The 27,635-nt window shown below is 41.9% G+C and overlaps 1 protein-coding gene across 7 annotated transcripts in view; it reads left to right on the forward strand.

The window, feature by feature from the left end:
• LOC125467255 (protein unc-13 homolog C-like) overlaps positions 1-27,635 on the forward strand; it is a 562,058-nt gene that overhangs the window by 390,331 nt on the left and 144,092 nt on the right. For all 7 annotated transcript variants that reach the window (XM_059639173.1, XM_059639171.1, XM_059639172.1 and 4 more), the window contains 4 exons: positions 2,292-2,442; positions 4,657-4,725; positions 8,232-8,321; positions 10,280-10,408. In XM_059639173.1, the coding sequence (XP_059495156.1) occupies positions 2,292-2,442; positions 4,657-4,725; positions 8,232-8,321; positions 10,280-10,408 (439 nt within the window). The remainder of the gene's footprint in view (positions 1-2,291; positions 2,443-4,656; positions 4,726-8,231; positions 8,322-10,279; positions 10,409-27,635) is intronic.

The raw sequence follows: 27,635 nt of genomic DNA on the forward strand, positions 1-27,635 counted from the left end.
ATATTCAAAAAAATGGAATATAGACCATTTTATTTCAAATATAAAATACAGTGAGTGGGCACATGAGCTGGGATTGTGTTGCGCTCACTGTAGAATCTCAGAGAAGTCTTATGGTAATGTCCCAACCTCTGAACCAGCAGAATCAAGCACAGAGGATTCTGGAGAAACCCAGCAGGGCTGGCAGTATCCGTGGAAAGAGAAATACAGTTGTTGTTTTGAGTCTAATGACTTTCCTTCAGAATCAAGCTGTTTCTTTGCACAAAAGCTCATGGTGTAAAAGGGTGAAACCAGCTTCAGTGTGGCTTGTTGTTGCTAATTCCGCTTGGTGGTGAAACCTGACCTAACCCACAATCCTGCCCAGACAAGGCAGTGACACTGACATCAGCAACCCAAACCAAAGCTGCTAAACAGATCCCCAATCAAAAGGGAGCTCAAGTCCAAAGGCCACACTTTATGATTGTGTTCTTGTCCCCGGCAAGCATTTGGTGAAAAACTGTCAGATATGAGCGTTCTCCTCATTGTGATGAAAGGTTGGTGACCTGATGGTACATGAGCTGGAGTGCTGTAGCTCCTTCTGTGTTTTAAATGTGAACCTTGGTGGATGCATGAGAGGCAGTGCTGCTATATGATGCTACCCGCGCTATTGGACCTGCAACGGAGCAACAGACATTGGCTGCAGATGTGGCATCTGATGGTGATACTCGTCACCCATCCTCCTGTGATGCAGCACTGTAGAGTATGTAACCTCGCCATGCGACCTTTCATTCACAGGAGCATGAAGCGTCAAGTAGACAAAGGCATATTTTCTGGCAGAGCACTGCAGATTATTTATCGTCTTGCCAAACTGGGGCCAGGATTCCCTCAAGCCACCTATGGGCACTGACCTCTGCACCACTGCTGCCTAGTGTGCCTTCACTGGTCAAGGTAGCCTCTTGCAGTCACCTCTAGAGAAGCGAATTTCCCTTCCCTCCTGTACTTCAGGAAAACAACTCAGGAGGCCTTGCTAAGGTGTGGTCCTGCTTTTTGCCTGGCCTCTGACACTTCCAGCCCTGGGTGGGGGTGTTGAGGAGAGACTGAGCTATGCTACTGGGTTGTGGAGATTGAAGTTCTTTTTAAATATGGCATCCAAAACATGAGAGCAACAGAATGTCCCAACAAGTTTCAAAGCTTCCTGCCCATGAAGTTGGACATTTTATATGTGTAATGAGCTAAGAAGAGCTTAATTCTTAAATTAAGAAAAGTCAAGTTTTCTTTTGAGCCCACCATGACACCTAGCCTGAAAAAGAGAAAATTCCACCTGACTTAAATAAAAGCTCAAAAAGGCACACCAGTTTCTGTCTCCACTGATGCTGCCAATGCTACTGAGATTTGGCACTTTGCATCATTATTTCTTCCCTTCTCCATCCGACTCTGAGTTTCAACATTTTCTAACGATGAGGAGCTGGTTGATCCCCTGAATCTTCTTAGAAGTTGTGCACCAATTGAGACAAGCTTGGCTTTTACCTTTGATCTTTTATGCCTTTCTGTTGCTCACTGCCTTTTTCATCCCTGAATAAATACTCCGGAGGAATTAGAAGCGGAAAGGGAGAGGAATCAGTAATCGAGACTGTGGCCCAGTCAGTGCCTTTGAGAAGGAGATAATAAGAATATTTGGCAGGGAGGTGACAGCAGTTGTTTGGGTTAATCCTCAGCTTGATAAGTTCACTTTTCAGAGATGATCATGCAGAGTCTGGTCCCTGACACTGTTTCTTCAACATGCCTGATGACATCATAAAAGTGACAGGCTTCTCATGGCTGAGAGGTTGGAGATTCTGCTAATCTTAGCGTAAGTGCTTCGCCCTATAGGTAATGGCGAACAATTCTACTTTGCCACTTTCTTTCCCATCCTTCCCTCCCTCTCCATCAATCCCTGGTCACATGGGAAATTTTCAATTAATAAATTAACCAGCAGAAAATAAAATGCTCTTTGTATTAATTGCTATTTAATGCTGTGAAATGTTCTAACACCAAATTAATTTTTTTTTGCAATGAACAATGGGAGTGAAAATTACATCTGTGTTTCATTCACACGTACTCTCTAAGGGGTATGATATTTAGTATTGATTCATTCTGAATGTCTGCAAGATAGAAGTACTGCAATATACAACACTGAAGATTTGGAAATGCAGGTAAATTTACGTATCAGTTAGGCGAAGCCAGCAAAGGTGGGGTTGGGTTCAGGTAACCATGCACCTAGTGTGACGTTCTCGACTAAAAGTTTGAAAGTAAAGTTCTGACTGTTCCTTCTATAGGCATTTCTCCTGCCTGTCATCCAAATACATGTGCCCAGGCGTTCCTGCTGTAATGAGCACTTTGTTGGCCAACATTAATGCATATTTTGCGCATACTACAGCTTCAACAAATGTTTCAGCCTCAGATCGATTTGCTGCTTCAAACTTTGGAGTAAGTACCATGTTAATTTGCATTTTTACATGGAAATCTTGTTTGTAAATTAATAAAGCATTCAGATAATATATGACAGTACAATGAGTGTATGAAAATAAACCAAAGAAGAAGCCTGCTCCAGATTAAAATCCATTTGTTTCCTTTAAACTATCTGGTTATATTGAGCAATACATTTTGAAATTTAGCCTGTGAAATATCTTCTTGAAACATTTCAAAGCCCTTTATTAAAACTAAATATCATATTTGCTTTAGAAATTTTTCTGAGCAACTGAGTCTACAATTTTTTCCATACACCACACAATTCTGCTTTAACCTGGCTAAATGCAAAATGAGGCGAGCTCCATAATGTAAGGGTTATACACATCCCTGAAAGGGTGAGTTTAACCCTATTGTCAGGCCCACAGCAAGATGGGTGATCTTAACTACCATACTATCATAGAATCACATAGAATCAGGCCATTCAACCCTTCACATCCATCCCAACCCTCTGAAGATCATTCCACCCAGACCCATTCCCCTACCCTATCCTTGTAACCCCATATCTGCCATAGCCAATCCACGGTAACCTGTACATCTTTGGGAAGAAACCAGCGCACACAGGAAATCCACACAGACACTGGGAAAATGGGCAAACTCCAAATAAACTGAGGGTGGAATTGACCCCTGGCACTATGAGGCAGCAGTGCCAACCATTGAGCCATTGTGCTGTCCTATCCTCTGTAACAGCCGAGCAAGCCACCCATTCCAAGGCCAATTACAGGTTGGCAACAAATTCTGGTGTTGCCAGTGATAAAGATTCCATGGAAAAGAGGACATCTAGTTTACACTGGAGTAAATGTGAAATTGCAGGTTATAGTGTTCTCTTAATGTCCTTTATTCACATGACCCAGAATCTCCATGGAGACAGTAGCTGCTGTGTGCCACTGCAGTTCATCTGTCTGGTCTGCTTGCTGTGCTCATTCATCACTTTTAGTTATTTTGATGATGATCCTAAACTTATGGCATCAAGTTACTGACTCATTGACAGGGTGGTGAATTTAGATATTCACATCAGATTTTCTCATTAACTAGTCTCCTTTAAAGCAAAGAGCCCCATTTGTTCATATCTTTCCTTCTAACTAAATCTCTTCAATGAATAATTGAATATAAACAATTTCTTGCTGCAAGTAACCTTGTGTTTGGAGCTTAAGTGACATGATACCCAATTAGGTAGAAAACACTTGACTGAATATTTGCTTAACAAATTAAATGTAGAAAATTAGCAGTGTGAAATAGCGCACAGATTTTCATAATCCTATTATAATGTCTCAAACACTTAAACACCAAGACTGTTTAAAATGTATAAATATCACAAATCTATTAATTTGTTCAAACTTATCTGTATTAGCAGGTGGTTTACTATAAACATATTTCACAGCAACATACCATCATTACGCTGGTTTCAGCATAAGTGTATTAACCTCCTAAATAAAATAACTTAGAAAATGTATTTTACATACTGTTTCATGAAATCACTGACTATTCATTAACCATACTGAGGCAAAGTGAGAGAAAGCTACTTCATAATGTGCACCATAAATTAAACTTTTTTAACATCAGAAAAAAATTTTTAGAACTATGTGACACGTTGTTTTTCTACCAAAATCTCATTAAACCCCTTGCAAATCCTGAAGACCTGAGTATCCAAGCAGAAAATATGACAGTTTCTTAGGAATTAATTAAATTGTGAAAATGAACTGTGTATGTTCCTAAGAGTTTGGGCTGATTACCTTAGCAAAATTCATATTATCTGTCAATTACCTGCAACATTACAGAAGAATGTTCTTAACCAATTATGCTGACACTCTTATTCATCATGATAGCACAGTATTAACATTGATTTCTTTGTGTGTGGAAAGAGATTTTCTAAAACCAAGTCCAATTATGCATTCATATGCTGCTGATTTTAACGTCAACTCTCCCTCTGAAATGAAAACATTTCAAAGTGTATGTTGACTCTCATTAAAATGCTGGCATTTCATTGGCAATATCAATTTACTAGGGTATAAGGAATGAAGTGACATTTGTGAGAAGGCAACTTATACCACCTGCAATTGTCCATAATTTTATAATGATGTTCCTATGAACATTTGTAGATAAAGAATTAAAAGTTAGAGTTTCAGGACTGTTTCCCAAAAACTTACAAAAGCTTATATTTTATTTATTTCACAGAGAGAGAAGTTTATAAAGCTGCTGGATCAGTTGCACAACTCACTGAGGATTGACCTTTCTAAATATAGGGTACGTACGAATATGGAACAGTGATATATTCTCAAACAGGGAGCTGAGCTCTCCTTCATTTCAAAATTCTTCCCACACATCTTCCCATCCTACTGTATTTATGACTGTGATGAAATAAAACCTAAACCTTTTGATGTAATGAGAGCTTCATGTTACGAGGAGGCAGGAGTTACAGAGCTGGAAGGCTCAGCTTTTGCAGGAGATTAGAGGATGAGATGAGTAGCATGCTGAAAGATGACATTTGATCAGAAGGGCATGATTTAGAATCAACTTGGGTGAATATGCTAAATAGCACAGTAAATAACTCACTTGTGGGTGTAGTTTATAGGCCCCAGTAACTCTGTATGACAAAATATAACTGAAGAAATAATGAGGGTTTGTGAGAGCTGCAATGATGTTGCCTGAATTTTAATCTTCACAAGGATTGGAATAATCAACTTGGCAAGTTAAGACTGGAAGATGAGTTCATGAAGTGTACTGGCAACAGTGTTTTAGAGCAATGCATTCCAGAGCTAACCAGGGGGCAAACTATTTTGGATCTGCTAATGTGTAATGAAGCAGGATTAAGTAATGACCTCATAGTTAAATACCCTCGAGGCAATGGTGATCATAACATGATAGAATTTAACATTCAGTTTGAGGGTGAGAAACATGTGTCCCAAACCGGTGTTTTAAGTTTGAATAAAGGCATTTTCAAAATTGTGCAGACAGAATTGGCTAAAGTGGGCAGGAAAAATAAAGAAAAGGTAAAACAGTTGAGAAGCAGTTGCAGAGATAGTGGGAACTGCAGATGCTGGAGAATCCAAGATAACAAAGTGTGGAGCTGGATGAACACAGCAGGCCAAGCAGCATCTCAGGAGCTCAAAAGCTGACGTTTTGGGCCTCGACCCTTCATCAGAAAGCCCACCGACTCCCACAGCTACCTGGGATACACCTCCTCACATTCACCTTCCTGCAAAAATTCCATCTCCTATTCCCAAATCCTTCGCCCCCGCCGAATCTGCTCCCAGGATGTGGCATTCCATTCCCGCACATCCCAGATGCCCTCGTTCTTCAAGGGCCGCAACCTCCCCCCACAGTGGTCGAGAATGCCCTCGACCGTGTCTCCCGCATCTCATCCCTCACACCCCACCCTCACAATAACCACCCCAGGAGAATCCCCCTAGTCCTCACATACCATCCTACCAACCTCCGGATACAACGCATCATCCTCCAACACTTCCGTCATCTACAATCCGACCCCACCACCAAAGCCATTTTTCCATCCCCACCCTTGTCCGCCTTACGGAGAGAGCACTCTCTCCAGGACTCCCATGTCCGCTCCACACTCCCCTCCAACCTCACCACACCTGGCACCTTCCCCTGCAACCACAGGAAGTGCTACACTTGCCCCCACACCTCCTCCCTCACCCCCATCCCAGGCCCCAAGATGACTTTCCACATCAAGCAGATGTTTACCTGCACGTCTGCCAATGTGGTATACTGCATTCACTGTACCCGGTTTGGCTCCTTCTACATTGGGGAAACCAAGCGGAGGCTTGGGGACTGCTTTGCAGAACACCTACGCTCGGTTCGCAGTAAACAACTGCGCCTCCCAGTCGCGAACCATTTCAACTCCCCCTCCCATTCCTCAGATGACATGTCCATCCTGGGCCTCCTGCAGTGCCATAACGATGCCACCTGTAGGTTGCAGGAATAGCAACTCATATTCCGCTTAGGAACCCTGCAGCCCAATGGCATCAATGTGGATTTCACCAGCTTCCAAATCTCCCCTCCCACCACTGCATCCCAAAACCAGCCCAGCTTGTCCCAGCCTGCCTAACCTGTTCTTCCTCTCACCTTGCCCTCCTCCCACCTCAAGCTACACCTCCATTTCCTATCTACTAACCTCATCCTGCCCCCTTGACCCGCCCATCCTCCCTGGACTGACCTCGCCACCAATACTCTCCTCTCCACCTATCTTCTCCTCTCCATCTATCTTCTTGTCTCCACCTATCTTCTCCTCTATCAACCTTCAGTCCGCCTCCCCCTCCCTATTTATTTCAGAATCCTTTCCCCATCTAAGCAGATGCTTAGGGAGCTATTTCATAACTCTTTACAAAGATATATTACATTGAGTAAGGAAGACTCTGAGAGGACGTGCCATCTGTGGCTAACTAAGGAAGTTAATGGATAGTATCAAATTGAAAGAAAAGATGTCTAAAACACTCCGTCAGAAAATTGGACACAGTTTAGAATCTGCCATAGGATGACTTTTAAACAAAGGGAGAAATTAGCGAATGAGAGAAAACTAACTAGATCTCTAAAAGTAGACAGTAACAACTTCTACAAACATCTAAAAGGAAAAGAACAGCTAAAATGAGCACTGCTCCCTTGGAGGACAAGACTGGGGAATAAACGATAAAACCAGGAAATCACACAAATGTTGAATGGTTCGTTTGTATCTGTCTCTGTAGTTGATAATGCAAATCAGGGAATTATTTCCAGCTGGTCATCAAACTCCCAGCCAGAGACTGGGAGCTGTTAAGGCTAGTTCTGCCTGGATTTCTTTAGAAATCATATGACACCAGGTTATAATCCAACAGGTTTATTTGGAATCACAAGCTTTTGGAATACTGCTAAGTGATGAAAGAGCAGCGCTGCGAGAACTCGTGATTTCAAATAAACCTGTTGGACTATAACCTGGTGTCATGTGACTTCTGACCTTATCCATCCCCGTCCAACACCAGCATCTCCACGTCGTGTATTTCTTTAGTGCTCCCTCTGAGTATGTGCTCTCAGGAGGCAGTTTCAGGGTGCTAGCCATGGCTCAGTGGTAACACTGTTGCTTCCAAGTCAAAACATGTGGATTCAAATTTCTTTCTAGGACTTGACAACAAAAAATCCAGTTTGACACTCCAATTCTATCCCGAGAGAGTGCTGCACTATCAGAGATGGCGCCTTTTGGATGAGACGATAAAATAAGGCCCTAGTTATCCCGTCATATAGCTGTAAATGAACTATCTCAAAGGAGACAAAGCAATTATGCTGTTTGCCTTGGCCAGTATTGCTCTTAATCAACATCAAAAAGCAGATTATCTGGCTATTATCACATTGCTGCTGGTGTGAAATTGCTGCACACAATTTTGCTGCCACATTATTCCCACATTTACAGCAGTGATTACACCTCAGAGTAGTTCATGAGCTATAAACCATTCTGACAAATCAAGTAATTGTGAAAACTACTATGTAAATGCAAAGATTTCTTCCTTACTGTCACTATTTGTAAACTGCAGAGGCCAGAGGGTAATTTTAACTTCTGTAACCTGTAGTTCCTGGTCACCATAAAATAACTGGCTTTATTTCTGCTTTTTTTAATGAAAATTATTTCATATTTGTGCCACACATAGTGAAAGGCCACCAAGCCAAAGCATTTACTCTGTTTCCCTCTCCACAGTTGCTGCCAGACCTGCTGAGTATTTCCAGTATTTTCTGCTTTTATAATTTTTCTGTGTTACTCTTGCTAGGATAATTTCCCAGCCAGCAATCCAGAAAGATTGCAAGACCTGAAATCAACTGTGGACCTGTTGACCAGCATTACGTTTTTCCGTATGAAGGTAAGGTAGTAGTTTACTTAGTGTAGCATTAGGTAGAAGCAAATGAATTGTTTTCTAGTGAAGACGGGTTTGTTCATTACTTTTCATGACAAATGTATTGTGTGAAATATTTTGTTTTGTTTTACAATGTGATGTGGAAAATTGGTTTTGCTAAATGTTATTTGCACAGATATGTTTTCCGTGGTGACATGACCCTTTTTGCAAGTACTGACTGCCACATTGAATCAATGCAGAATCTAATGTGTTACACATGGTTATTTGCTCAAGCAACAATCTGACATCGGTTCTCTGAAAGAGATATTTTCAACATCTGGGTTAAATCTGTTATTGAGTAGTATTGCTTTGTTTGAGCCTGATTGTGTCTATAATTCTTAGGAAATTAATGGGTCCTCTGAAATTGTTTGTCAGGAAGTGGCTGTTCCTGTGAACCACAAACAGACATACAACAAAGACTGTGTTTGGAACTGCACTGCTAAACTACACACACACATCTCTCCTACACCCTGGACCCTAAAGGGAGAAAGCATTTATTTCTTATTACACTCTAAGGAGTAAGAAAAGGTCATTCTACCCATTGGATTTGTTTCTTCCGTAGACCTAGTGCAATTTTTTTTGACGTGCTCCTCGAGACATTGCATTTGGAATAAACCACCTCCACGTTCATTTGCTGTCATTCTCCAATCTTAATGGCTTCCTACCTCCATCCTACTAATCTTCAGGAAAAGGTTATTCTGGATGTTAGCTAATGGAATGAAGTGAAGTGACCCAGGTCAGGGGCTGCTGTGATAAGGGAAGCAAAAGGAAAGACTAGCACAAACTGTCATGATGCAGTCCTTCTCTTCAGTTCTCTGCCTGAAGATAGGTCTCATCCACTGTGCCCAGTCTCCACAATGTTTGCAACAAGGAGGTAAATCCTCAAGAAGAAGTCAGAAAGGGGAATTGAACCTTGATACCAATCTGATTCACACCCTAAGTCTGTCCGAGTTGCTGTGGGAGCATGCACTGCATGTTGTCGAAGCTGTGAATAGTGATTGTAGAGGCTGTTATTTCTTTCCATCACATGGTTGACTAGAAATCATTCCCAATCTTAGGCTTGCCATTGGTGTGTGTCGGTACAGTTTGCAGATTGATGCTCCAGTCTGTTTGTCTACATTGTGAACGCACCGTCCTTGATTGTGAAGTCCTGGCGTGAGACTTGAAACCATAGCTGCTAGTTCAGAGGCAGAGACAGAAATACTGTCCCTTAGGACTTCCCATCGGACCCAGCATTCCCTTAAAAGACCCCATTCTCAATGAAAACTCTGCCAGATGATGAGTTTATAACGTGATAGGAAAACTTAATTTAGCGGGTGAGAATGATTTTGTCCTTCGATAGAGAACTTTTAGAAGGTGTTTTTCAAACTGCTATTGACAAGCATGCTCCATGAATTGATTAGAGAAGAAAGTTCAGGACCAGAAAAGATGCTGCAGTTCACTTAAGTGGTTTCAAAACTAATATATCTCAATTCTGCTCTTTTTAGTTACGTAAATTCAACTTTGAATGTTCTTCAGCAATACAGCAACATTTATTTCTGAAGAAGGGTCCAGACCTGAAACATCAGCTTTCTTGCTCCTATGACGCTGCTTAGCCTGTTGTGTTCATCCAGCTCTACACCTTATTATCTCTAATAACAATCAGTTGTGCTTTCAATATTCCATTTCCTTGCTAAATTTATTTTCCACTTTGTGGAAGTGCTGACTGTAAGCTGGGGTATGACTCTGAGAAACTGGCTGTTGTCTTGTATCTCACCCAAATGCTCACTATTCAAGACAGAACTGTGGAAGAGTCACTGGACCTGAAATGTTAACCCTGATTTTTCTTCACAGATGCGGCCAGACCTGTTTAGCTTTTCGAGCAACTTCTGTATTTTGTTCTTGCTTTTGGTGGTTAGCATTGTAAAATCATCAACTCATTTCAGGTTCAAGAATTACAGAGCCCTCCAAGAGCGAGTTCTGTGGTGAGAGACTGTGTCAAAGCTTGCTTAGACTCAACCTACAAATATATTTTTGACAACTGCCATGATCTGTACAACCAGCTGGTGGATCAGGTAAGCCATTTTCCTCAGTAACTTGTATAAACTGCATTTAAGAAATCCACATATGATTTTCAAATGAACTGCATTATCAAGGAGTATGTAAACAAGTCAGAAATGTTTCCAAACAGAGCAAAACAGTCAATGTGGCAGCTATATTAGTTCCTTTCGGAGAGTATTTACTGCAGTTTAAGATCTCAAAATTTCCAGCTAGGACACTTTGTTGTTTTTAGTGACATTACAACAATGGCACTCATTGAATAAACATCTGTATGATACTGAGCACTCTCAGTCAACAGGGAGTTTCATTGGTAAACTACAAGTCATGTACCCTTATCTCACACAATCTAAATGTAGATGGCAAGATTGTTTCAGCAGACTAGCACTGAGCTATGATCCCTGTCTAATTGTCTGTATGTTATGAGTTGAATGATTGCAGAGTCAAAAACTAAATATCAGGATTAGAGGATTAATTTGTGATGTTTGAGACTAGCATGACTTGAAGAAATGTAGCTACACAGAAAAGATCAAGACAATGTCGCAGTACAGAACACTTCGTAGTTTTACGGCTGTGTCTCACTTTTTTTTATATTACGCATCTAAGCTTGAATCTATGTTTCAAATCCTTATCCCTCTTCCAGTCAAACTGATGTTTGTTAAAGAGGCCACTCTTTTTAGGTGATCAGCAGCGGCAGGGAAAAGCATGTTTGTCCGACAAGACTAACTGTTCCTAGCACTCTGACACAATTGGCAGCAGTATCAACAGATGGACAACAGAAGATAGTAGCAACATGACGGCAAAGTGAACAGAAGGTGGAAACATAGGGTGGAATGGAAAGTCTGGCTGTGAGCTATACAGACAAACAATCAGAAGGTTGAAAGAACAGCAAGAGAAGGGGCAACAGGGTTGGTAGGTGATTTAGATGCAGAAAATCGTGCAATGCACTGAACGAAGATAGCAGTATGTACAGACAAGCCAAACAGAGTGCTAAGCGGTGGATGAGGTAGATTAGTGTGGATAGACAGGGCCCCTGATGAAGATCAGTCCCAATATGTGGACTGTTACTAAGAATCAAGGAAATTTAATTCATGTCCTTCAGGGAAAGAAATCTGCAGTCCTTACCTGGACTGGTTTATATGTGATTCTTGATCCACAGCAGTGTATTTGATTCTTAACTGCCCTCTGAAACGGCATTAATTGCCCACTATACAATATAACAAAGAACTGCAGATGCTGAAGGTCTGAAGCAAAAACTGAAATTGATGGCAAAACTCAGCAGAGCTGGCAGCATCTGTGAGAGAAAAGCAGACTTAATGTTCTGAATTCGGTGACTTTTCTTCAGAACTGTTAGCAGCTGGAAATAAATGGTACTTATGCTGAAGATGAGTATGGGGGGCGGAGCGGGTGGAAAGAAGGGAGAAGTAAATGGATGCGTTGAGATGCAGCCCAGACAGTAAGAGAGAGGTATGAAAGGGGTAGAGAAACAAGGCGATCATGGATGGCAGGCTAGGACAGAAGAGATAGTAGGAACTGCAGATGCTGGAAAATCTGAGATAACAAGGTGTAGAGCTGGATGATCACAGCAGGCCAAGCAGCATCAGAGGAGCAGGAAAGCTGACGTTTTGGGCCTAGACCCTTCTTCAGGCCCTTTTTCTAAAGAAGGATCTAGGCCTGAAACATCAGCTTTCCTCAGATGCTGCTTGGCCTGCTGTGTTCATCCAGCTCTACGCCTTGTTAGGACAGAAGAAAAACTGAATAAGTGATAATGAGAGCTGAGGGTAGCAGAGAATGCTCAGGGCTATGCTGAAAGCAAACCATTGTAATGTGACAGGAGTAAGTGAGCATGGATGACTGTGTTAAAAATAACCTGGGTTATGACAGGACTGGGTATGAGGTTTGGTTTTAAAAAAAAAGACATAGAAGGATGGAATCAGGCTCTAAATTGATTGAACTTGACGGTGAGTCCCAGAGGCTGCAGGGTCCCCAAGCAGAAACTGAGATGTTGTTCTTTGAGCTTGCAGTGAGACTTGCTGGAACACTGCAGCGTGCCTATTTAATCACCTAATTATTGGCCTCACGTGGGACCACAGTTGGAAGACCTCCCTTGCTCCTCCTTGTCGCAGTCATAATTGGGGCAGAAGCGGCAAAACAGCAGAGTGCCACCAGAGCCAGCCTGCCGCCTGACTCTTGGCTGTATCTTTCCTGTTGCTGGAGTGGACTCCAAATCGCACCCACTTGTGTTGCTGAAAATATGCACTTACACTTGTGAATGGAGTGGTGTGCTATTGCCAGCAATCCTTCCCCAGGCTGACGTCTTCCCCTACTCGCTTGTGTTTCTCAGTTTAGATCACTCCAAAGTGTTCCAAGTTCTAGAAACTGGCAACCCAAACTGAATGTTGCTGCAGCCTCGAAATGTTTCCTGGTTCCATCTCCATGAAGGCTGCCCTTTCTCAGAACCTCTCACTGCAGCAGGACTGGCCACAGGTTCCAGGGCACAGTTATCCTCAGGGAAATGGGCACTCACCAACAGGGGGGATCCATCTTTCTCACCCCCATTGCACTCGACTGCCTGTGTACAAAGAAAAGCAAAAGTTGCAAAGGCAAGGCACAGCCTAATGGTATTATCACTGGATCATTAATCCAGAGACCCAAATAATGTTCTGAGGACCTGGGTTCAAATCCTGCCATGCTAGATGGTGGCATTTGAATTCAATAAAAATCTGGAATTAAAGATCTAGTGATGATCATGAATCCATTGTCAATCATCAGAAAAGTCCATCCGGCTCATGAATGTCTTTTAGAGATCACAACTGGCATTTTTACGTGGTGTGGCCGATATGTGACTCCAGGCTCACAGCAAAGTGGTTGACTTCTCACTGCCCTCTGGGCAATTAGAGCTGGGCAATATGTGTTGGCCTGGTCAGTGATGCCCTAACCATGTTAATGAATAAAAAAAGAAGTCCCCAATATCAGCAACTGTTGTTTGCAGTTACAATTTCCCAGCTGCCAAGTGTGTGAGTTACAGGATCAAATTGGAACTCAGGAGCAGGGAGTAGACAGTTAGCTCCTTGAGCCTGATTCACTAAACATTGAGATTACCACTGATCACTAACCTCGATATAAATAACTGCATTTTCCTTTTATCCCTTCACACCTTAGACTAATAAACCCAACTCAGATTTGAAATTGTTAATTGATGTAATATTGATTGCCTTTTGCAGAAGGGAATTCCAAACTTTTAACACCCTTCTTAAACTCACACCTGAAGGGTTTGGCTCTAATCTTTAGATTTTGAAGGAGTGATGTAGGTGAAAATGGGGAAGGCTTTAAGGGGGAGTGAAGGTTAGAACACCTTAACACTGATCTGAAGAGCTGGATCAGTTTCCCTCTGAACGGTGTTGCAGTTTTTAACATGGTCAGCAGGCCATCAGTTTGCCTCCGTCTTGACTACTCTGACCTCTGTAACAGGAAAACCCCACCTTCTCTCCCTTCCAACTTCAATCCTTCTAACTTTTTTCTTTCTCCGTAGACCTCTGAGGTCCATTCGCAGAAGCAACTTCTGAAATCAGAAACTAGTGTCTCAGCGTGGACCCTCAGCTCTGTATAGTAGTTCTGCAGCTCAGAGGGAATGTTTATTGCTGAGAGAAAGGCAAGATCACAATTTCAACCTCACTATCACATCTACCCAACCCAATGAAGTACCTGGCCAGTAGCTCTACTCTGTGTCTGATGGTTGTCATACAGTTAGCTCAGCATGTCAATAACTTGCTTCAAACTTCACTTAACACTTAATAAATCGTTTCTGTTGAGGAACTCTGTCTGGACCTACAAATAAATAACACCAATAGAAGTTCCCTGATCACTACATCACTTTGATCAATTTCATCAGTTGGTCAGGCACACCTTAACCTTGACAAATCACACGCTGGCTGCCTTTGATCTGCTGAAAATGTCATAGAACCCCGACAGTGTAGAACAAGGTTATTTGGCCCATTGGGTCGGCACTGACCCTTTGAAGAGCATCCCACCCAGTGCAGCACTCTTCCCTCCACCCCCCCCCCCGACAACCTGTCCCCTTAACCCCACATTTCCCATGGATAATCTGCCTAACCTGCGCAGTCCTAGGCGCTACAAGACATTTAACATGGCCAACTCACCTAACCTATACATCTTTGGGCCATGGGGGGGAAACCAGAGCACTTGGAGGAAACCCATGCAGTCACAGGGAGAACGTACAATCTTCAAGACATTCAGCCTCCCGATCTTAAATTATAGTCTCTAGTAATTTTCCAACAACAAACAATTGGCTAACTCCAGTATAATTCTTGATTTGGAGACAAAAAGGACTGCAAATGTTAGAAGCTAGAGTCAATAAATGCGGAGCTGGAAAAGCACGGCAGGTTAGACAGCATCTGAGGAGCAGAGAAGTCAACATTTCAAGCCGAAACCGCTCTTCAGGACAGAGGGTTTCAGCCCAAAACATTGACTTCCCTGCAGCTTGAATGCTGTCAAACCTGCTGTGCTTTTCCAGCTCCACAATTGTGTTCCTTGATTTCTCTTTTAAAATGATTAAAAATTCTTTCATGGGACGCAGACATCGTTGGCTAGGCCAACATTTATTACGGAGAAGGCAGGAAAGAGTCAAATACATTGCTGTGGGTCTGGAGTCATATCACCAGCGGGTGCAGAGCAGATCTACCAGGATGTTGCCTGGGCAGGAGAGTTGTAGTTATGAAGACAGACTGGACAGACTGGGAGTGTTTACCTTAGAACAGTGGAGACCGCCAAGGGACAACATTGAGATGTATAAAATAGTGAGGGATTTAGACAAGGTAGACAGGAAGGAACTTTTCCACTTGGGAGAAAGACCATTAACTAGGGGACACAGATTTAAGGTAAGGGGCAGGAGCTTTACAAGGGGCGTGAGGTAAACAATTTCATTTAGAGTGTGGTGGAAATCTGGAACTCAGAGGCAGGAACCCTCATGTCATTTAAGAAGTATTTAGATGTACACCAAAGCATACAAGATGATGGGATTAGAATAAATGGGTCATTGCTTTTGCCTGGTGCAGAATCAGTAGGCTGAAGGACCTTATTCTGAGCTGCAAGACCTCTATGACTATAAATGGTGAAATGATGTGTGCGGCTTTCTGGTCTGAGCGAATAATTGCTGAATAAGATCTGTAAAGCGTTAACATTTTTAGTTGTGAAACAACTGATAATTGTACAAATTCACTTGCCAGCTTTAGGAAAACAAGTAGCACTGATTACCAAAATAATTATAAGTTGGAACTGTGAATGAGTAAATGGTAGAATAATTAGCTATTGTAGGTCGATTAATAGAAAATTACCATCAGAACGCAAGAACGGCCACAGCCATCTCAAGTCAGTAACAGATCACAAGAGTCATAAATTCAGACTTATGTTTTAGATAAATGAGATATTAGCTGCATTTAAATTCCTGGTAAATCGGTTTCTGTCAACTGATAGATCTTCTTAATGCAAAATCACTATTCTGTCTCAGGACAAAAAAGTGCAATTCATAATAATTTTCAAGATGAAAGTCAAAACTGTAATTCAAATAAATGTGGCCTGGAGTTTTTGCTCAATTATGCAGTTTGTTTTTGCTAGCACAGTTCCCGCGACATTGACATAACTTGTACAAAAAGTTGCTGAATTAAAAATGCAAGTTGTATTCATCAGAATTAGTTTCCCCAGTCCATTATGCCAGTTTTAAAATTATTAGGCTAAAAGCAGTTTCACGCTCGAATCTTGCCACAGCCTTGAGGCCTTTGAGAAGGCTTCAAAACTATGTTTTTTCAGAGAATGGAGCATTGCTGGCAATATCTCAATCCCTCATGACCCCTTGAGGAGGTTTATAGGAAATTTACTTCATGGGTGCTGCAGTCCGTATGGTGAAGATTAGACTGTTGAGCTGTTAAGGAAGAATTTCCAGGAATTGGATACAGCAACTGTCACAAGATGTGGAGGTGCAGGTGTTGGACTGGGGTGGACAAAGTCAAAAATCACATGACACCAAGTTATAGTCCAATGGGTTCGATTGAAATTGCAAGCTTTCGGAGCGCTGCTCCTTTGTAGGGTGCAGTGAGAGAGGGCACACAGACACAGTTTATAGGCAGAGAGATCAAAGGATCATACAACTGGTGTGAGTGTGTGAGTAGAGCGAACAAACATTAAATGGCTGCTGAAGAACTCTTTAAAAAGAGACGCAAGTTTCGACTGATTAAGGTGCAAACCCCAAAATCTGTTTCAAGTCAGTGCCCTGAGATAATTAAAGGTTTTATTAGTGTCTGCCTAACTTTCCAAACATCAGTCAGGCAGAGATACAAAAGGTGACATTTCAGGTCAGCCACTGAATTGTAGGTGTGAGGTCTTGTTCAGAATCTGTCTCCAAGTTTTAGCCTGGAATCAGGCTGGTTTTATTCTGAAAGCAGGAATGTATAAAATGCTACACTGACTGACTGTGACTACAAATTGTGTGTTTTTTTGAACCAATTAGAATGTATCTGCAAATGGACAAACATCTTGGATGAAATGATTCACTGCACAGATGTGTGTGTGTGTGTGTGTGTGTGTGTGTGAGAGTGAGAGGTGATGCTGCCAAAACAGGGCAGTAAGGAAGATTTTACAGATACAGAGCAGTGTGATTGTGACCTGTAGCATGAGTGAGGCCGTCTTCATGGATACAGAACTTGGCTATCGGTTTCTGCTCGCCAATTCTGTGTCGTTGTGTATCTCAAAGTTCACCTTCGAGGCTGAATACCCTTGACCACTGAAGTGTTCCCCAACTAGGGGGAGCGTTCCTGTCTGCCGATTGTTGCGTGGTGTCCAGTCATCTGTTTTTATAGCCTCTGCATGGTCTCACCAATATACCAGGCCTCGGGGCATCCCTTGCCTGCAGCGTATGAGATCGACAACATTGGCTGAGTCACATGAGCATCTGCCATGTGTGTGTTTGGTGGTGTCCATGCCGATGATGTGACATGTCTTGCAGAGGTTGCCATGACAGAGTTGTGTGGTGTTGTGATCGATGTTTCCCTGAACGCTGGCTAGTTTGCTGTGAACAATTATCTGTTTAAGGTTTGGCGGTTGTTTGAAGGCGAGAAGTGGAGGTGTAGGGAAGACGTTGGCGAGGTGCACATAATTTTCGATGGCATGTTGAAGGCTGTTAAGAACATGGCGTAGTTTCCCTGCTCCAGGGAGGTGCTGGATGACGGAAGGGTACTCTATCAGTTGTATCCCGTGCCTCTCTTCTGACGAAGATGTTACAGTTTTTCACTGCGACACATTGGAACTGACGATCGACAAGTTGAGCATCATATGATTAAGATTGACAAGTCGCCAGGCCCGGACCAGATTTGTCCTCGGCTGCTTTGGGAAGCGAGAAATGCAATTGCTTCGCCACTTGCGAAGATCTTTGCATCCTCGCTCTCCACTGGAGTCGTACCTAAGGACTGGAGAGAGGCAAATGTAATTCCTCTCTTCAAGAAAGGAAATAGGGAAATCCCCGGCAATTATAGACCGGTAAGTCTCACGTCTGTCGTCTGCAATGTGTTAGAAAGGATTCTGAGGGATAAGATTTATGACCATCTGGAAGAGCATGGCTTGATCAAATACAGTCAACACGGCTTTGTGAGGGGTAGGTCATGCCTTACAAACCTTATCGAGTTTTTTGAGGATGTGACTAGAAAAGTTGATGAGGGTCGAGCTGTGGATGTGGTGTATATGGACTTCAGTAAGGCATTTGATAAGGTTCCCCATGGTAGGCTCATTCAGAAGGTCAGGAGGAATGGGATACAGGGGAACTTAGCTGCTTGGATACAGAATTGGCTGGCCAACAGAAGACAGCGAGTGGTAGTAGAAGGAAAATATTCTGCCTAGAAGTCAGTGGTGAGTGGGGTTCCACAGGGCTCTGTCCTTGGGCCTCTACTGTTTGTAATTTTTATTAATGACTTGGATGAGGGGATTGAAGGATGGGTCAGCAAGTTTGCAGACGACACAAAGGTCGGAGGTGTCGTTGACAGTGTAGAGGGCTGTTGTAGGCTGCAGCGGGACATTGACAGGATGCAGAGATGGGCTGAGAGGTGGCAGATGGAGTTCAACCTGGATAAATGCGAGGTGATGCATTTTGGAAGGTCGAATTTGAAAGCTGAGTACAGGATTAAGGATAGGATTCTTGGCAGCGTGGAGGAACAGAGGGATCTTGGTGTGCAGATACATAGATCCCTTAAAATGGCCACCCAAGTGGACAGGGTTGTTAAGAAAGCATATGGTGTTTTGGCTTTCATTAACAGGGGGATTGAGTTTAAGAGTCGTGAGATCTTGTTGCAGCTCTATAAAACTTTGGTTAGACCGCACTTGGAATACTGCGTCCAGTTCTGGGCGGCCTATTATAGGAAAGATGTGGATGCTTTGGAGAGGGTTCAGAGGAGGTTTACCAGGATGCTGCCTGGACTGGAGGGCTTATCTTATGAAGAGAGGTTGACTGAGCTCGGTCTCTTTTCATTGGAGAAAAGGAGGAGGAGAGGGGACCTAATTGAGGTATACAAGATAATGAGAGGCATAGATAGAGTTGATAGCCAGAGACTATTTCCCAGGGCAGAAATGGCTAGCACGAGGGGTCATAGTTTTAAGCTGGTTGGTGGAAAGTATAGAGGGGATGTCAGAGGCAGGTTCTTTACGCAGAGAGTTGTGAGAGCATGGAATGCGTTGCCAGCAGCAGTTGTGGAAGCAAGGTCATTGGGGTCATTTAAGAGACTGCTGGACATGTATATGGTCACAGAAATTTGAGGGTGCATACATGAGGATCAATGGTCGGCACAACATTGTGGGCTGAAGGGCCTGTTCTGTGCTGTACTGTTCTATGTACTGTAGTGTTCTATATCCCATTCTTATGACCGTGTTATTCAATACCTTCAGGTGTCTGTTGCATTCCTGCTCATCTGAACAGTTCCTGTGTACGTGCAAGGCTTGTCCATAGGGGATGGATTTTTTAATATGTTTAGGGTGGGAGCTAGAGAAGTGCAGCTCCGTGAGGGTATCTGTGGGCTTGTGGTAGAGTGACGTACAGAGGTGTCCGTCCCTGTTGGAGATGCTAGGCAAAGTCTGCCATTTTGTGAGTTGAGTCTTCAAGAGTGTGTCCAAGAAAGAGACCGATTCTGATGAATAATCCATGGTAAATTTGATGGTGGGATGAAACTTGTTGACATCGCTATGTAGTTGTTTCAGTGATTTCTCACTATGAGTCCAAAGGAAGAAAATGTCGTCAATGTTTCGGGTGTATAATGTTGGTCTGAGGTCCTGTGCAGCAAAGACATTTTGCTCAAACTTGTGCAGAAAATGTTGGCATATTGGGGTACAGATATGGTCCCCATGGCTGTTCTGTGATGTGCTACAGGTGACCCCACCATGCTGTTCTGTGTCTATAAAATCTTCCTTACTGTCCTGTTTTAGCAGCGTCACCTCTTTCACTCTCTCCCTCTCTCTCTCTCTCTCTCTCTCTCTCTCACACACACAAACACACACACACACACACACACACACACCTGTGCAGTGAATCATTTCATCCAAGATGTTTGTCCATTTGCAGATACATTCTAATTGGTTCAAAAAAACACACAATTTGTAGTCACAGTCAGTCAGTGTAGCATTTTATACATTCCTGCTTTCAGAATAAAACCAGCCTGATTCCAGGCTAAAACTTGGAGACAGATTCTGAACAAGACCTCACACCTACAATTCAGTGGCTGACCTGAAATGTCACCTTTTGTATCTCTGCCTGACTGATGTTTGGAAAGTTAGGCAGACACTAATAAAACCTTTAATTATCTCAGGGCACTGACTTGAAACAGATTCTGGGATTTACACTTTAATCAATCGAAACTTGCATCTCTTTTTAACAGAGTTCTTCAGCAGCCATTTAATGTTTGTTCGCTCTACTCACACCAGTTGTATGATCCTTTGATCTCTCTGCCTATAAACTGTCTGTGTGCCCTCTGTCACTGCACCTGACAAAGGAGCAGTGCTCTGAAATGTAATGTCAAATAAACCCATTGGACTGTAACCTGGTGTCATGTGTTTTTTGTCTTGTGACATTGACAGAGTGGCAATATTAAAATTGGAAAATTTAAACAGAGGGACATGAAGTATGTTTTGAAATGTTTTAAAGAAAGTTTGCACAGGCACTGAGCACTGCAGCTCAAGCAAACTAAAGGCAGTTTTTTATATTTTCAAAGTAATTTTCAAAACTGCTCACAAGTAGTTCATTGATGTAACAATTTAAAACAATTAGACAACAGACATTAGGTGCAGGAGTAGGCCATTTGGTCCTTTGAGCCAGCACCACCATTCATTATGATCATGGCTGATCATCCACAAGCAGTATCCTGTTCCTGCCTTATGCCCATATCCTTGATCCCACTATCTTTAAGAGCTCTATCCATCTCTTTCTTGAAAGTATCCAGAGAGTTGGCCTCCACTGCCTTCTGAGGCACAGCATTCCATATATCCACCACTCTCTGGGTGAAGAAGTTTATCCTCAACTCTGTTCTAAATGGCCTACCTCTTATTTTTAAACTGTGTCCTCTGGTTCTGGACTCACCCATCAGCAGAAACATGCTTCCTGCCTCCAGAGTGTCCAATCCCTTAATAAACTTATACGTCTCAATCAGATTCCCTCTCATCCTTCTAAACTCAAGTGTATACAAGCCCAGTCGCTCCAATCTTTCAACATATGATAGTCCCGCCATTCCGGGAATTGACCTCGTGAACCTACGCTGCACTCCCTCAATAGCAAGTATGTCCTTCCTCAAATGTGGAGACCAAAACTGCAGGTGCGGTCTCACCAGGGCCCTGTACAGCTGCAGAAGGACCTCTTTGCTCCTATACTCAATTCCTCTTGTTGTGAAGGCCAGCATACCATTAGCTTTCTTCACTGCCTGCTGTACCTGCGTGCTTGCTTTCATTGACTGATGTACAAGAACACCTAGATCTCATTGTACTTCCCCTTTACCTAACTTGACTCCATTGAGGTAGTAATCTGCCTTCCTGTTCTTGCCACCAAAGTGGATAACCTCACATTTGTCCACATTAAACTGCATCTGCCATACATCCGTCCACTCACCTAGCCTGTCCAAGTCACCCTGTATTCTCATAACATCCTCCTCACATTTCACACTGCCACCCAGCTTTGTGTCATCAGCAAATTTGCTAATAGTACTTTCAGTGTTTTCATCTATACCATTAATGTATATTGTAAACAGCTGCGGTCCCAGCACCGAACCTTGTGGTACCCCACTGGTCACCGCCTGCCATTCCGAAAGGGACCCGTTTATCACTACTCTTTGCTTCCTGTCAGCCAGCCAATTTTCAATCCAAGTCAGTATTTTGCCCCCAATACCATGTGCCCTAATTTTGCTCACTAATCTCCTATGTGGGACTTTATCAAAGGCTTTCTGAAAGTCCAGGTACACTACATCCACTGGCTCTCCCTTGTCCATCTTCATAGATACATCCTCAAAAAATTCCAGAGGATTCGTCAAGCACGATTTCCCCTTTGTAAACCCATGCTGACTCCGACCTATCGTGTTACTACTATCCAAATGAGTCATAATTTCATCTTTTATAATTGACTCCAGCATCTTTCCTACCGCTGACGTCAGGCTAACCGGTCTATAATTCCCTGTTTTCGCTCTCTCTCCTTTCTTGAAAAGTGGGAGGAACTAATCCTGAATCTTTAGAACATTGGAAAATGATTACCAATGCGTCCACAATTTCTAGAGCCACCTCCTTAAGTACCCTGGGATGCAGACCATCAGGTCCCGGGGACTTATCAGCCTTCAGGCCTAACAGTCTATCCAATACCATTTCCTGCCTAATATAAATTCCCTTCAGTTCATCAATTACCCTAGGTCCTGCAGCCACTATTACATCTGGGAGATTGCTTGTGTCCTCCCTAGTGAAGACAGATCCAAAGTACCTATTCAACTTTTCTGCCATTTCCTTGTTCTCCATAATAAGTTCACCCATTTCTGTCTATTCTGTCAATTATTTCCTGCAATAAGCCCACTTTGAGCCATATTAATAAAGCTTTATGAATTTATCACTGATATATATCAAGAAATAGTATTAATTTTTTTAAGGTTACGTTTTACAACACTCTTCAACTGTTATTGTTCAGGCCATTCAATGGAATGCAAATACAATTATGCAGAAATTTGTGATATTTTCTGAAATGGACGCAGTTTGTGCTAGAATCAGTAATTATACCCAAGGCAGAAAATCTAGTCCAGGAGCTTCATAATTTTTTTTCAAACAGTAATTCTGTGATTTGAAATATAAGGGTTAATTGAAAGGCATCAGTTTACCAATATATTCTCACAATCAATCTATTTTATGGTTACTGTAATTTTTTAGGTGTGTGGTGGAAAAGGAGGTATTTTTATGATAAATTTGTACAAAGCATAAGAAGGACTAGTGGGGTAGAATATATTTCTCTGTTTGTATATCCTTCAAATGATAATCCATCTCTACATCCCAGGAGATAGTATTTTTCTACTGATACCCGAACAATGTGGCTTTGTTCGTCTTAAATGTGAGTCAGTTTAAGAAACTTCTGAGGAACTGATATCATCTCCAGATGGACTGTTCACAAGATAAAAATTTAGAATGTGGACCAGATTGTAAATCCAACTGAGAACTGTCAGATTGCTTTAAAAAAAATTCCTTCCTTCATGTTATTAGCTGAGAGTGGAAAATGACTGTCATGCTTTTAGAAGATGACGATATTTTCCTAAATGTTGGAAGAGTGGAAGCAAGCCAAAGTAAATGATCCTAAAATAGATGTGCCAAGTATTTAATTTACAAATTTCAGTCTCCATCATAAGACATACTGAGCTGTGATGAGCTTCATTATCCTCGTGTATCTGTAATACATTTTATTGCAATGCAGGTCAGACTGTTCCCAATTCAAAATTATATGTTGGATCATATCAAATGGCCAAAGGCATATCCCTATGTTTTGACATATTTGGAATCCCAAAGACCTCCAAATGCTCAAAGACCTTCTGTGTTCAAGTGATACATGTTTTGTGCAGCAATAATGCATTGCAAAGATCCATTTATGAGCAAAGCCTTACAAAAATGCATACCGAAGTATTTTTGACAACTCTATGTTACACACCAAGAATGAGTTAGTGAAGAATTGTGCTACATTGCATGGGATCTTTCGATAAAATTTCTTACACTGGCACATGGTCTCCGAAAATTTGGCCCACGCCTGTTGATTGTGGGCAGCTTTAATGTAGGAAATTAGGGTAAGTGCAGAACAGATGATTGATCCATTATCACTTGTTTTACATGATCATTGAAAGGTAATGTTAATTTTTTGGTCACCCCTCTGTGGGAATGTGAATAACTACACGAGAGAAGCTACAGAGTACAGTACCCAGACTGGAGAATTTCTATTATGAGGAAAGATTAGATCACCTCAGATTGGAGGCTATTGGAGACTTATTGAACTGTATAAAATTAGTAAATTCTGGATATAATAGAAAAGCCTGAATCTTCTTGATTGAGGGCTCCAAACCAGCGATCATAGATTCGGGGTAAGAGATAAGTAGTTGAAAGGGAATTTGGGAATATTTTCAGCGATGGAATAGTGCAGGTCTGGAACTCTTTTCCCAAAAGGATGCTTGTAGGAATATCAAGGGATCTCATAAGAACATCTGAAATTGCAGCAAGATTAGACTTGTGAACACAGGAAGGATGATCTTGACAACCAGGGAGTCCAGAACCAGGAGTCAAGGTGTAAGGATACGGGACAGACCATTAAGGACTGAGATGAGGAGAAATGTCTTCACCCAGAGAGTGGTGAGCCTGTGGAATTCTCTGCCACAGAAGGTGATTGAGGCCAAACCATTGAATATTTTCAAGAAGGTATTAGATATAGTTCTTAGAACAAAAAGAGTCAAAGGGTATGGGAAGAAAACAGGAACAGGGTTCTGAGTTGGAAGATCAGTCCTAACCATATAGAATGACACAGCAGGCTTGAAGGGCTGTTGGCCTACTCCTCCTAGTTTCCCTGTTGCTGAGGTCAAGGCAGGAGCCCTCATAATGTTTGAAGAGATACTCGAATGTTCAGCTAAAGTGCTATGACCTGCAAGGCTGTGAACCACAAGCTGGAAAGTAGGATTTGACCACATGGCTATGTGTAGCCCTGAGTGATCACAGCAGTTTGAATCTATGATTATCTTGAGTCATTCAAAGTTCTGTTCCATCAGAACTACTTCTGCAGTAGCCCAATGGAATCAGATGGTCTGTAGCCATTTTAACAATAAATATATGTGGTTATTTCGGAGTAAATATAATCCTGCTTCTGATTTGATATTAAAAGATTATAGTAGTGAACGAGGGGGTATGTGGCTGGAACATTAAAATATGAATCCTTTCAATCCCACTCAAAACTACCAAATTATAATTTTCTCAGTTCAGAGAAAACTGAACGAGGCAGATCTTTATGATCTGGCTTGATCAACCAAAATCATTTAAAGAATAAAATGCGTGGAAGTAGCAAGGTAAGTCTTTAAGTTCCAAGCTTGAATTGAAATATCAAAAATAATCTCTATACAATTAAACACACCTAAAAAAAACTGAAACCAGAGAAACCTCTGGAGCTCCACTCATCTCCATGATGATGTAGCCTGCTCTAGATTGTCCACCATCGGAACTTTTATGACTTACCATCCTTCATTTACAATATCTTAATTGGTTTGATGAAGTAAGTGGGTTTTGTTACCTTCCAGAATTTACTTTTAGTAAAATTTAGCTCTAAATGCCAAATAAAACATTTCTGCAAGCAGTGTAGACAGCACATCTACCAGCTTTTCGGCTCAACAAACTCAATGGCTAGTTTTTCATCCTCCCTTTCTTAGCTGCTAATCTTTTAAAGTAACACGACCTCAAATTTTTGTGGAGCAGATATCCAAAAACCTAAAATATAAAAGCATGTGTACTATGAACTAGATAGTTAAAACAAAATTTAAAATATTTTCTTATATCTTACCCACTCTTACAGCTACTGTTTAAAACAAAACTCCTTGGAATTACATAATGCTTATTAAAATTATTCATGTTCAATTCTTGTCTGAATTATGTCAGTGATAATTATTCACATAATGTTAATGCTGAAATTGAATATTAATTTTATACTGGTCTATGATCAGAGCTTTCCCCTCCTGGGAGATGGCAAGTGAGGTGCTGGGATGGCAGAATAATTGGACACGTTGTCCCTGTGCCATACTTGACCTCTTTGCATTGTCTCACCAGTTACGTTCTGAATGAGAATGTCCATTTGGGACTTCCTCAATCCACCACTAACTGATGATCTGACATGGTCGATTAAGGGCCTCAATTTGCCCTACTTACCCGCTTTCCGTAACCAGTGACAAAAATGGCAGCTTTCCCAAATTTGTAATCAGGACAACCTAGCTGTGGGGGGGGAAGCTGTGAGGGAAAGGGACGGCATTCAGTTGCTACCATCTGGCCTCAATTGGAGGTATATGGATGGACTTTAAAAGTCATCCCTCTTCCCTCACCCCCACCTCACAGACACACCCCTGTCCTTCTTGAAACCACTGGCCAGGCCTGTGTGAGACACGTGCAAATGTTCACTTGTCAGCTGTTAATGAGCTGGTTCGGTCAAATTATCTTGGCATTGGGAGTGGTGAGTCAGTGAACATCTAACATGCCTGCCTCAACTCTTAGCCTCAGAAAGGATTTCGATGTATTTCAATTATAGATGAAGCTGCAAGAACGCATTGGTGATTCAATGTTTTTGAGCAGTTTGTATCCGTAACAACTGTCAAACATGAAGTAGACATTCTGTATTTACATGGTCAGAATCTGTGTGTGTTTTGTCTGCGATATGATATGTGCAGCAATCCTTAGCCTCAACTCATTACTGTAGAAACTTATCTGGTCTAAGGAAATATCAATTACCCCCAAAGATGATGGATGGTATTATGCCCTTAGGTGACTTAATGTGAATAATTTTTCCCAAATGTAGATTTATCATAAATTAATTATTCTTGAGCACTCACAAACATTCCCTCGTGAATAATTATTATTCAGGTTATAGGTTGTGAAATTTCAGGTCGACTTACACATATTTACATTGCATTCAAAGCTGGTACATAATAACTGCCTGACTTCAGTAACTGACATTTTAAGAATTCACAGTAATTATGACATACGCAGAGCTATTTGGCAAACTAGAATTTGTCAAAATATGTACTGCATATTTAATCATATTATTTATTTTTAGCTCCTCCAGAATAAAGTTAGCAGTCAGTATCCTTTACAGAATATATTCACAGTGAGCTGCGTAGGGGTGATGTTATTAATAGGTCTCAGTTCCTATTGAAGAGCAATTTCTTCAGAGGCATATTTCTTGGGGCATGGCTTTAGGTTGTAATGGGTGCAAATGTAGTAGTAAACATGGGTGACAAATTTGCCAGTTTGATGGTCCCATCCTGAACCCAGGTCATTCTGCAGGAGATAAGCATGCATCAGGGTTAGACCCTCCGATGTAAGTGATGAGTTGCCCAACAAAGGGTTTTTAAAGATCTGTAAAGACCCCAATCGCTGAGAACTTGACCGTTTATCTAAAAGTGGCTGCCCAGTGACAGACATGATGTCCAGTAACTCCACTGAAGCCCTGCCCACATTTCTGGCCATTGGTCACCATGTGGAAGGTTTCCCTTTCCAAAATTCTGGTTAAATCCAATTTTCATCTCCAACACTCGTAGTAAGTGGGCCTCCCATTGCTTTTCCAGGTTCGTGAGCATACTTGCTATCTTTAATTGAATGACCAACCTCACCTCTGACCACCAACTGGGAAAATCACCATCGGAGACTATTCCTTACACAGTGTGGGTTTGTGATCTACATCCGATCTTGGTGATTGAGTCCCAGCTCAAAACCTAAAATTTTGCCTTTAAATGTCAGGGGAGACTACGGGCTCTACAGTTTAATATACAGGAACATCTGATAGATGTTAGTAGTTAAATGAAAGTTTAAAAACTAATGCTGTACAGTTCCAGGGGTAATATGCTATAGGCACAGGTTGGCAGGTTCCTTTTCTGCTGTGCCATACTGACAGTAGGTGTCCTTACAGCCTGTGGTGCTATTCTGTCTTTTGTTTTCTACAGGGCTTGAGCCATG

This window comes from Stegostoma tigrinum, chromosome 33 (genome assembly GCF_030684315.1).
Source record: "Stegostoma tigrinum isolate sSteTig4 chromosome 33, sSteTig4.hap1, whole genome shotgun sequence".
Taxonomy (NCBI): domain Eukaryota; kingdom Metazoa; phylum Chordata; class Chondrichthyes; order Orectolobiformes; family Stegostomatidae; genus Stegostoma; species Stegostoma tigrinum.